The sequence below is a fragment of the Asterias amurensis genome, chromosome 6 (assembly GCF_032118995.1).
Source record: "Asterias amurensis chromosome 6, ASM3211899v1".
Classification (NCBI taxonomy): Eukaryota; Metazoa; Echinodermata; class Asteroidea; order Forcipulatida; family Asteriidae; genus Asterias; species Asterias amurensis.
The window spans coordinates 9,450,059-9,462,117 of NC_092653.1; the positions used below are offsets into that span (position 1 = coordinate 9,450,059).

A 12,059-nucleotide genomic window follows, 5' to 3' on the forward strand; every position below is an offset into this window, starting at 1 on the left:
CTCTTGAAAACCATGTTCTTAAAGAAGTATAAAGGCTACTTTCAAGTAATGGAACATAGTCTTTGTATTTTTATCAACATTATTTAATTGTTATGCTTCAGGGTGTTTCATTTTTATTTGTTCAACCCAAAATTATTTTAACTTTACCCAGCCAGTTTCCATTGCAGTTTATTACGTGATATTTGAAATAAATAGTTGCATCCTCTTAAGGTGATCCGCTGGCTGCCGCTTCCCAGGTTGTATCGTAAGCTTTGTAGTGATCCCGGGCTACACGGCAGTTAGCGGTTGTATGGCTTCTGACAGGCACCCCCGAACAAAGATATTGACAAAACAAGGAGACCACCAACATTAAGGGTAGATAGCTCAGTTGGTGGAGCACCAGCGAATTTATCCTGAGGTTGAGGTTCAAATCCTGCTGTTGTAATTTGTCTCTGTTCAACCCCACAAGAAAAATAAATATATTAAGTGCCTAGACTAACCTCTTCACATCCCGTGAACACCTTTGAGGCAAGGGTGAGTATTGAGTGCTGAAGCTCCTCTAGGTTGGGCTGTTCCTCGGCCATCAGTAGGGGGGAACTCTCCTCAGGCTTGGGGTTACATAGGGCTCCGTCACGAAGGAGGTTGATCTGTAGGGCCATCATGTATTGCAGGCAAGGAGAGGCGACCTGGCGGGGCGAGTACAAATAAATATAATTTGATTTGAAAGTGGGCCGTGCAATGAGTGACTAATTTTTGTACTTCAGAATATTTCACAATGTGCTATGAAAGTAACCCTCCAAAGGCGATCCTGCTTTCTCAGCCATAGCTCCAACACTTTAGAACAAGCTACTCACTCACTTTCAAGCCGCACCTTCATTGGATATTTTCAAATCTGTTTTGTCAATCTGTGGGTGCGTTTGTTTGGCTTCCCTGGGTCAACCCTGGTGCGTTTGAATAACTTTGACGTCATTCGAGGGGCTCACCTGCGTAAGCCCCCAGTGCCCTGCTTGTGGAGTGGGTCACTTGGGGGTGACCCGAGGTGCATTACGTCGCCACAAGAGGGCGAGTGTGATCGTTCGATTAGCTCTTGTCAGGGGCTCAGTTGAGTGAGCACCGCAGGGTCGACCCAGGGAATCTTATCGAACGCACCCTTAGTCTGGTTATAGTGCTTAAAAACATACACATTAAAGCGCTCTACAAATGTTGTAATTATTATTGTCATTAAATCATGTTGACAAAAGTGAATGCTTTGAAAGAATATGACTTAAAAAGTTTACTCATTCATAAGTTCGCCCATGTCTCCTAAATTATAGAGTGACTCACTGGCACTGTGGATATGATGTCTTCAAATTCCTCACTAGTGTCCTGCTGGCATCGACGTAGCAACACACAGGCTTCCTTCACAGAGATCTTCAGGATCAAGTGAACCAGCTCATCTTTTAATCTGATAAAAAAAAACGAAAAAAAAAACACTTGACTTTTGGACCCTTCAGAAACCATACTTTTATTCACAATTTGAAACATTACCTTTCATCTTACAAATTTAAATTTTTCTGTCATTTCGTGGCATTTCTGGTGGTTTAGTTCACCAAGCCCAAGCTTTGGTGTTATCAGCAGCAGAGTTTGGGTTTGAATCCAGGTAAAGACACCTGTACCTTTGAGCAAGAAACTTAACCATTTATTGGGAAGGGTAGTGCATTCTACTCATACAGCCAGGATCCTAGTGGATGATAACCCATGCCTACATCCTTGCAGACTATAAAGAAGAGGTATTCCTGTTTCAGACCTAGAAGGAGGTGGCAACATGCTTAGTTGGCAGTTGATTGGGGTCGATAGCCCAAATCAGTTTAATGTAGCCTTCACCTTAAAGTGAGCGTCCGGCCTTGTCTGAACACTAATGAAAAAAATAATAACAAGAGGCATGAAAAAAAAGAAAAAACGATTTAACTTGAGGTGTTTAAAAAGGACGCTTACTATTGGAAACTTCAATTGAGCTGCAGAGCCCCATTTTACGAAAAAGAAAACTTCCTTTTACCTCCCAGAGAGATCTTTCTCGTCCCCTTCCAGTCGCAGTAGTTGACCTATGACCCCTAGAATGAGGTCACGTAGCCTTCCGAGGGCTGGGTTAGCCTCCCCTTCAAGCAGCAGACGATGCATTAGGGAGTTCTGCTCCTCGTTGGTGCGGTACAGGATGGTCAGTCCAGCTCTAGAAAGTGGACCAACAAAAAATCTTTTTATACCAATGAGTCAATATTTAAAAAATAATTTACTTACTTAAGTCTCACCCATCTAGTCTCTTCTCAAGACGTTTGGTCAACATCCACACCTTACAGCTATAAAGCAGGACTAACTCCGCTGTTGTGAAGAAGAGTCTAAGCTTCATTTTCTGCTCCATTTGAATTTCCCATTTGGCCTCTTTTCAAGACGTTTGTTCATAGACCACAGCCATAGAGCAGGACTTACTTAACATTTAGTTTTCACCCTACAGTATGTTCAGTTTACCTTGAAAATTGTGAAATTACCTGAAACTGGCACCTTAAAAAAACCGAAGATCAAACCGAAGAAACCAATATTAACATGAAAATCAGCATATGCTGACATCGACTTACATAATAGCTGTCTCCAGAAGACGATCAGAGCATACTGATCAAAACGTTGAGTTGAAACCTACGGTCATTTTCAGAGCTACCCACACTCAATTAGAGATAATCATTACATGATGTTACTGCAAACCTTACTATATCAAATTTCCACCATGCAAAGTTTCAAGTCCTACTTACATGATAGTGTTGCAAGCCTCTCTCTGCAGTCCTTCATGCTGAACGGTTCCTTTAGATTCAACCAGAACCTGCCATGCAAGGGCTCTGAAATTAAAGACACATCCACCCAAAGATTGTTTTACACTTTTCTCAAAGACTACAGAGATACAGCAAGTAATATTTAAAGGGAAAATTTCTACCACAATTATTTTCAAACCCTCTAAGTTTAATGTAACTCTGTGGATGTTTGTGTTTTGTGTTGTATAAAAAGTACCCAGACCCTTTAAGACATTTTATTCTTTAGTGACTCACCCTGCATGATGCAGACAATCAATGTCCTCTTTCTTAGACGACCGAAATGTATGACACTTGAACAGCACCTAGAGAAAAACAAAAATAACATGTCACACATACAATTTGTGACTGGTATCCGGCTCATTTCTGCTCAGCAGAAAACTTGTAAGCAATATTTTCTGCTTAAGCAGCTCTATGATATTGGGCACTGGCCTTCACCGTTAGGTCTGTTCGGTAATGACCTTGGTTGGCTTTGGTGGCTGGTCGATTTTAAATAAACAACGGCCCAGCCAGTGAAGACTGTCTCCTAACAGCAGCCAGCCACCAACCTGAGCCCAATTTCATGGAGCTGCTAAGCAAAAAAATTGCTTCAGCACAAAAATAGCTTCATTATTTTACACATGTTACTGGCTAAAATTTCATGCCATATACTTTGCTTGTAGCTGGTATTTAGCTATTGTTTACTAAGCATAAGAATTGAGTGGAGTCTTGGCCAGTAATCTAATTTTACTTAGCAAAAATTGTTTTGCGTAAGCAGCTCCATGAAATTGGGCCCTGGTTTTTACCAAACTCTTATTGCCTAATTTAACACCTAATTAAATATTCACCTGTGCTGAGCAAATTCCTTTGCTTAGCAGCTTTTTGTACCCTAATAAACTCTAGGAAAGTTCAAAGAGGTAAAGCTAACCTGAAGTACAATGAACATGCACTGGGCGGCCGGTTGGTCCTCCTCCTTCAGTGCCTTCTCAAGGATATCACAAACCCTCTTGAGATGGACCACATCCAGGGTGCGCTGTCTCATCAGCATCTGGCCTAGGGAGGACTGCAGAATGTCACTGTGGATACGGTGGCAGCAGTTACTCCCCACGTGATGCAGGAGCATCTTGACGATACCGGGAATCAAGATCATGGAATCTGAAGAAACGGAGGGGTCAGGGTTGTTGGTATTTCTATTGCTATTAAAGTTGAGAGTGCCAAACGTAAACCTTCCCTTTAAAGGCACTGGACACTTTTGGTAATTGTCAAAGACCAGTATTCTCACATGATGTATCCCAACATATGCATACAATAACAAACCTGTGAAAATTTGGACTCAATTGGTCATCGAAGTTGCAAGAGAATAATGAAAGAAAAAACACCGTTTTTGCACAGATTTGTGTGCTTTCAGATACCTAATAAAAGGCTTCAGGCCTGAAGTCTTTGACTATTTGAGTGAGACATTACCTCTTTCTCAAAAACTTCATATTTCAGAGGGAGTCTTTCTCACAATTTTGTATACAGTCAACAGCTCTCCATTGCTTGTTACAAAGTAAGTTTCCACGCCAACAATTGTTTTGAGTAATTACCAATAGTGTGCATTAAAAAAGAGATCGGTCACCAAATTACCAAACTAGCTGTATTTGAACACTTATAAAATATGAACATTTTTCCAAACTAGACTATCACATCATGTCTTCGTGAAAAGTAGGATTACCATCAGGTACAGGTTCCAGCGCTGGTTCCATTCCCATCTGCGCTCCGACATGATGCGGCGCCCTCAAGCCTGGGTTATGCCACTGGTCCACCCAGTCACTAGAACACGTCCAGATGAAGTTGTTGGTTGCGTCAAAACAGACTCCTGGAAAATTTCAAAGTCAAAAATACATAAAGTTACCTAAAGATGAATGTTAAAACATATATGTGTATATATATATACACATGTGTAAATGAGAAAATAGAATTAGCTGTTGCAAACTGCTTACCAACCAAAAGGCCTATGGTATAAATGCAAAAGATAGTTCATGGACTGACGTTTCAACCTTAGCAAAGTCTTCCTCGAAGGTTACATATATACATAAATCATCAACAAATAAATAATAACGATACTGAGTTCTTATACATCATAAGTACATAAAACAAGCTAAATGGAGATGAGTTGGACGACACACTGCCCGAAGAAATGACAATTGATGGACAACAAGAATAATGGAATGGCAACCAAGGACGGGGAAAAGGAAGAGGTAGACAGAGAAGAAGATGGAGAGATGACATCAGGGTTTATGCACGAACAACACGGACCAGAACTGCAAGAAATATTAATGAATGGCATTTACATGAGGGGGGCTACATCTTACACTGGATGAACACAGCCTTTTTGATGATGATGAAAGAAGTCCTAAATGAAAATTTCACAACTACAAAGGAACTACCTACCTAGTCCAACAATGGGAGATCCCCTGGCAACGGAGCAGGTCGGTGCATCCACAAAATCCACTCGGGTGGTGAAGCCTCCATCTTTAGCGCTGAAGCAAAGATTTGTACCTAGGGCTGTTGAAAGACAAAGGAATGTGTTATAAATCTTGTTTGGACACCGATTAATTTGAATATTACTTTGAGAACATAAGGCCCCCCCCCAAAAAAAATACCAGTTGATAGTCTGGATTTTTCCAAAAAGAGGAGGATGAGGGCTTTTTTATATACATTTTTTTTCCCCAAGATGGTCGCTAAGTATTTCAAATCAAACAGGCCACCAATTCTTCAGTTTGAACCCACCGCAAACTTATTTTATATCTATTTGTTGCATGAGGACGAAGGTTAACAGGTAAGATTATTGCACTAAAAAGATATAGAAGAGTTTGCGGTAACACCATGTAATAACAATCTCTAAATGAGTTGGGGTGGTTCTGAAAAGAACCGTTGGATTAACTCGACGTTTCGATCAGTATGCTCTGATCGTCTTCTGGAGAAGTTAAGTATATACACATATATGTTTATAAGCACAAAAAAATTCCGCTTAGTTAAAACAGGTTACCAGCCAAAATTTCATCAAGTGTATATTGCTGCCACTGGCTCTCAATTCAGGTTTTGCTCAGCAAAGAAATTTGCTAAGCATTATTTTCTGCTTAAAAGCATTATGAAATTGGACCCTGCTGATTATTAGTGATTATTGTAAGTATTGGAAAAAAAAGGGACAAAAATATTACGTTCTGCCTTTTTGGCATTTACACAATTCAAACTTAGAGGGCTCACTTCGTGTTGCTGACAGACCTGAGCCTGCGTTAAAGATGGATCGCGAGGATGAGTTATTGTTGCCTCCAGGGGGCGCTGTTAGCATCACGACGCTGTTGCCACAAGTGAAGATCGGTGTCTTGCGTAGAAGCTTCAGGGTGAGACCACAGCTTGTGGTCGCTGCAGGAAGGGGTAAAATGAGTTTTAAAAAAAAAACAAAGGTATGAAATTTTACTGTAAAGTAGGGCTAAGATCACAAAAAAACCCAAGATTTTAAAACAAAACAAATGATTAGTAGCCTGATGTTTTGACTCTAGCAGAGCCTGTCTTGAACATGTTGAAGGCTAAATTCCTTCATTTTAGCCCACGAGAAGTACTCTGCTATGGTCAAAACTTCTGGCAACTAACTTTTTGTTTCTGCATCTTTATGTCATTTTGGTTGGTAAGCAGTTTGCAACAGCTAATTTTATTTTTCTCAGTTTTTACTACTTCATTTTTTAGAACCTCAACAGATTTTGTATTTTTGCCCCTTTTTTTAAACCACCTGTCAAAATTCTTTCAGAAAACAAATTTTATCTTAGCCAAAGTCTGGCCTACAACATTAACTCTTGCAGAGAAAAACAATTGTTTAGCAAATCTATTCTGCTGAATGACTTTATGAAATTTGGGTAAAAGTTATTTCTTTTTCAATAGCAATAGTTTGTTTGTTGCATAGAAACTCACATGTGTCTTCTTTAGTTGAGCCATTGGTGTTGGTCTGACCAGTCAGCATGGCCAGAGTAGCTGCAGTGCTGTACCTGTAGGTACGCAGTCTGGTCAGCAGAGGGTCACCAACGACTTTAAGTGATTCGTCCTTCCGGGACAGAATGATGCGAGACCCGATGGGCTGGGCAAGGATGGTACCATCCTCCTCCTACACAAGCAAAGAAATAACCGTATTAAAGGAAAGGTATACGTTTGGTAATCACTGTTGAAGGGTGTTGATACCTTTTGTAGATCAAGTTTATGGCCGTGACATAAATTCCTACTCCCTACTGTGAATGAATGTAATATAGTTAACCTGTAGAAGTTTCAGCTTCATAAGTCATCTAGTTAAAAAAAAAAAAAAAAAGGGAAAATCACAGAGCAATGTTTACAGGAGTCGCATAGATCTGTTGTACATGCTAAAATAAATATCGTCTCGTTGAGTCAACAATTATTTCTGTGAATTTTGTTTTTACTCATTTTTACAAAAACTACAGCAAATTGTATTTCAAGGACACATAGTTTTAATTTTTTTGTAAATGCCAACCTCAGCCAACTAGAAAAAGAAACAGGTACCAATAACACTTAGCACCCTCAAAAGTCCTCTTTCTTTCCCATTCTGAAAATGTGTGATCATACAATCTTTATTTTTTTACTTACAAACATTTTTCTGAAGGGATTTAAACCGGTCATTAGCGATTGGTCAGCGCATTAGTAAAATAGTTTTGATTGCTATTAACAAACCTGCAGTTTGAAAACGTCCATGCAGACTGGCTGTCCTTTGCCGCTCTTGTCGGCTCCCACAATGCACCATATCCAGTAGAAGTGGGTACCGTCAGACTGGAGTGCTATGGTCACGCGGTTGGTCGTTAGACGAAGACTTGGCGGCACCTCAACATGAGATTCCGTCTGAGGAAGTACGAAAGATATTCAACATAAATAATAATATCATGTTATAAACCACAAGGGAAATTGACTGTGTAAAATTAAAAGCAAATTGGGTTGAACCAAGAAAAATTGACTAGAGTGGGATGTGAAGCAACGACCTCCATTGCCGGCACTCTACCAACTGAGCTATCTAGCCTGTTTACTTTTTTTTCTCAATATCTGAAAAATTTAAACTGAGTAAGGCTTCAGGCATGAACCCTTTAAGAAGTTTCTGAAAGTACACAATTCTATGAAACAAGTTTTTTTTTTCTCATTATTTTCTTGCAACTTCGATGACAAATGTAACCCCCAAATTATCACAGGTTTGTTATTTTATTCATATGTTGGGATACACCGTGACCAAGTCAGGATACTGGTCTTTGACAGTTGACTAAAATTTACCCTGCCTTCAAGTTAAGATATTGATCAATTGCTTCTCATAACCCAGGTGCAAGTGTGGACCCATGAAGTCAGATATGGCCACTGTGTGTTATTAAGCCAAGTGTGAACCGATTTGGGTGCAGTGGTTGCACAAAGTTCAGAAAGACCCCAAAATCTTTCTTTTTTACCCAGATGACAAGGATCTGTTTATAGTACAAGACACTTCAACACTTGGTTTGTTTGATAATATTTAATACTTTAGTTTATAAGACCCTGCCATCATGACCTACCTTGAGTGTTCGTTGATCAAGTAGGGTACACAGCTGATCAGGATGCCCGTCGGTGTCTAATGCTCTGTGAATCAGGCAGTCTTCTCCATGAGCGACCCAGCCCTGGCCGAGATCTTGACGCTTGGCATAAATGAAGCCCCTGTAACATAAATCATTACAATCATTGTCACTACATCTTCGGCAGAGGGATGCAATCAACCCCGAAACATTTGGTTAATTATTCAGGTCTGATACTTCGTTCTCATAACGGCAATGCAGTTTTCTTTCATATCTGAGCTTCTTCAAACCAATGTTCTAATATTGTGACCTGTTTTGGGGTGGGTTGCAATTTGTAAAAACAAAGTATGAAGCAATTAAAAATACCACTCTCTGACATTACCTCAAAGTGCCACCAAGTCCCGAGCCGAATTTGGCCAGCCCCTTGCCATGTGAACTAGTGGTGTACAGGAATCGGCCATCACATGCAAGACTTCTTCCTATGTCTGTAGTATCTGAAGGGTTGAAAAAAATGGGTTTATTTACCACTAAGTTTATATTGAAGCATGATTTGTTGATGTGCTGCATCTCTTTGAAACTGCTTGCCTTGTGCATGTTTCCCTCCATCCTGCAATCTAAACTTTTAAAAAGAACATCAATTTCTTCTTTCAGCTTTCCAAAGCTATTTTCATTCTTAATGTTTTCATCTTGTTGCCCCATTCCGAGAGTGGCTTTCTTAGCCTGGTTTGAGGTGAACTTGCATGAATAATGAAAAAAAGTGCAACTACCTTTCTCTTTTTCTTTCTCGTCACCATTCTTCCCCCCGTCGCTAAGCAGATCCTCAAATCCCCAGCACACCATGTGCTTACTGCCGAGGAGCGACGATGTACAGCCTGGCCCTCCCTCCAACCTCAGCAACTTGTGCAGGATGTCAGCGACTGGCAGAGAGCCCAAGTTACCTTCGTGTCTTTGCAAGAGGTGGATGGTGTGAATTATAGTTGACGTTGAACCCCTAAAATTGGACCGGTGTAAAATTAAAAAAATTGATGAAGAATATAGGACAACTTCATATCGGGTAAAATGCAAGAGCAAATTCAATTCTCATTAACCGGACACTAATGGTAGTTGTCAAAGACTTGTCTTCTCACTTGGTGTACATGTATCTCAACATATGCATAAAATAACAAACCTGTGAAAATTTGAGCTCAGATGGTCGTCAAAGTTGTGAGATAATAACGAAAGAAAAAACACCATTGTAACACGAAGTTGTGTGCTTTCAGAAGCTTGATTTCGAGACCTCAAATTCTCAATCTGAGGTCACGAAATCAAATTCATGGAAAATTATTTCTTTCTCGAGAACTACATTACTTCAGAGGGAGCCGTTTCTCACAATGTTTTATACTATCAACCTCTCCCAATTACTCATTACCACGTAATGTTTTATGCTAATAATTATTTTGAGTAATTACCAATATGTCCACTGCCTTTAAAGCTGGACAACAAAACAAAACAACTTCTTCCCATCCAAATGTAAAAAGAAATAAGAAAAGAAAACATTACAAGTGCAAAATCATATACAGTATTAATTTGATAGAGCATTGTGACTGTGTTGCACAAGAGTCTTAAAAATTACGTTATCAAAAGACTACCTTGCACAAGCTAACGCCACAAGAGCAGCTGCCAGATTCTGCTGCTGTGATCTCATTTCCTGGTTCGTCTCATCGTCAACCTCGGAATCCAACAATCTGCTGCCCTCGGTCAGCCAAGAACACAACAAGCTCTCCAATCCTTCCAGGCAATCTCCCGGTTCTTTAGTTAGACTGAGGGGCGGGCAATCACGAAGGCAATTCAACAGCAGTTTGGCCGTCTCTCCGCAGAGTTCGGGGTCCTGTTTCTTCTGCGATTTCAACAAGGGGAAAACAAGAAGGAGACCTACGCGACTGGAAAACGACACCTGCTCCGGCTGCTGCCATAATCCCTGCTTCTTGAGCAAGGAGATAGACTCTTCGTGGCTTGAGGCTTCTTTTTCAATCTGCTCCATGTTGCTGTTGATTTGCCGGTGGGCGTTCCAAAGCCCCTTCAAAGCGTTCAGCCTGTACTCAAGAAGTCTGGAGTAGGCATAGGCGTTGTTATTCGTCCCGCAAACGGACAGGAGTCTGTCCGTAAGCTCTGCAGGGTCCTTGGTATCGAAGGAAACCACTTCATTTTCTCTGTCCGTTTCGCTCGAGGTGGAGACATCTCGAGGAAGTTGGACTAGATCGGTGACGCGAATTAATCCGTCGTGCAGAAACAACGATTCTTCGTTGACGCACATCCACTGCGCTGAGTCTGCTATCCCCGTCGCGGTAGCCATACTTTGGTTGGGGCTCTGGACTTATCAGATGATTTCACTGTAATCTAGTGAAACTCTGATACTGAACTTCAACTATTTACACATATTCTGTGATGCAACCTTCGTTGGTTTGGTGCAATACTCTTCGAAAACAAATGAATAACAACTCCATGGTCGCCGCCATCTTGGTAATGAAGATTTCCGAAAGCGAGGCTAGATCTCTTTGCGCTGAAAAACGTAACCTCGGTTGATTTGACAATGATCGACCCCAGCCTGGCATCACAGTGTTGCATGGAAGACTAACGCACAGCTGTGGGGTCGAAGTTTAATATGATAGTGCAAAGGTCTAAATCCTAGTTTACTATGGTAATCCACATTAAGAATGCAATTAAAAAACCCAATAATTTTTTTTTTATTATTAAAAAATATGACTTTTAATCGTTTTGAATCTTAACATTTTATAAATAGTATCAAGAACCCACATTGCTCGTTCACATCCCATATGGTCTAGTGGTTAGGATCCGGCGCTCTCACCGCCGTGGCCCGGGTTCGATTCCCGGTGTGGGAAAAGAACAATTTTGCTTTTCTGTTACAAATACTTTTTACAAAAAAATAAAATAAATAGTAACAAGATAAACGCAAATAATGTTGACAAATAAAATCAAACTATATATTAGGCCTGAACTTATTCTATAATATTCAGTTATTGGAGATAACGAAATCAGTGGCTCCACCATGAACGGTGTTTAGCACTGTAGGGCCTATAGTGCCATGGTGGGGGTGATACACAATGAGGCGGTGTATGGGAGCCGAGAGAACAAGATGAGAATATTCATAAGATTGAAATGGCAACAGGAATACTGTGAAGAACAACAATGGAGAGGAGTTAGAAGATCAGTCAAGAGTTGAGCATTTTATTCAACATTTTGAGCAAGGGCCTACTGTGTGGCATGGTGGAGGGTGATACACAATGAGGCGGTATATGGGAGCAAAGAGAACAAGATGAGAATATTTATAAGATTGAAATGGCAACAGGAATACTGTGAAGAACAACAATGGAGAGGAGTTAGAAGATCAGTCAAGAGTTGAGCATTTTATTCAACATTTTGAGCAAGGGCCTACTGTGTGGCATGGTGGAGGGTGATACACAATGAGGCGGTATATGGGAGCATAGAGAACAAGATGAGAATATTTATAAGATTGAAATGGCAACAGGAATACTGTGAAGAACAACAATGGAGAGGAGTTAGAAGATCAGTCAAGAGTTGAGCATTTTATTCAACATTTTGAGCAAGGGCCTACTGTGTGGCATGGTGGAGGGTGATACACAATTATGAGGCGGTATATGAGAGCATAGAGAACAAGATGAGAATATTTATAAGATTGAAA

At 40.5% G+C, this 12,059-nt stretch overlaps 1 protein-coding gene and 1 non-coding gene across 3 annotated transcripts in view; one reads left to right on the forward strand and one right to left on the reverse strand.

Annotated features, from left to right (window-relative positions):
- Window positions 1–10,844, reverse strand: part of LOC139939068 (probable E3 ubiquitin-protein ligase HECTD4) — a 70,385-nt gene extending 59,541 nt beyond the window's left edge. Inside the window, exons 1-15 of one of the 2 annotated variants that reach the window (XM_071934785.1) lie at window positions 9,988–10,844; window positions 9,127–9,350; window positions 8,742–8,853; window positions 8,363–8,501; window positions 7,509–7,673; window positions 6,744–6,933; window positions 6,060–6,200; window positions 5,226–5,339; window positions 4,507–4,650; window positions 3,721–3,947; window positions 3,051–3,118; window positions 2,760–2,843; window positions 2,015–2,185; window positions 1,303–1,423; window positions 480–665 (exon numbers count right to left, since the gene is read on the reverse strand). In XM_071934785.1, coding sequence (XP_071790886.1) covers window positions 480–665; window positions 1,303–1,423; window positions 2,015–2,185; window positions 2,760–2,843; window positions 3,051–3,118; window positions 3,721–3,947; window positions 4,507–4,650; window positions 5,226–5,339; window positions 6,060–6,200; window positions 6,744–6,933; window positions 7,509–7,673; window positions 8,363–8,501; window positions 8,742–8,853; window positions 9,127–9,350; window positions 9,988–10,691 — 2,790 coding nt within the window. In that variant the 5' untranslated portion in view covers window positions 10,692–10,844. Of the gene's footprint in view, window positions 1–479; window positions 666–1,302; window positions 1,424–2,014; window positions 2,186–2,759; window positions 2,844–3,050; window positions 3,119–3,720; window positions 3,948–4,506; window positions 4,651–5,225; window positions 5,340–6,041; window positions 6,201–6,743; window positions 6,934–7,508; window positions 7,674–8,362; window positions 8,502–8,741; window positions 8,854–9,126; window positions 9,351–9,987 lie in introns of both variants that reach the window. The other variant, XM_071934784.1, reaches the window with a different exon arrangement.
- Window positions 10,845–11,166: 322 nt separating this feature from the next.
- On the forward strand, window positions 11,167–11,238 carry Trnae-cuc (transfer RNA glutamic acid (anticodon CUC)). The gene has a single exon. It is a non-coding gene; the product is annotated as a tRNA-Glu (tRNA).
- Window positions 11,239–12,059: the final 821 nt, after the last annotated feature.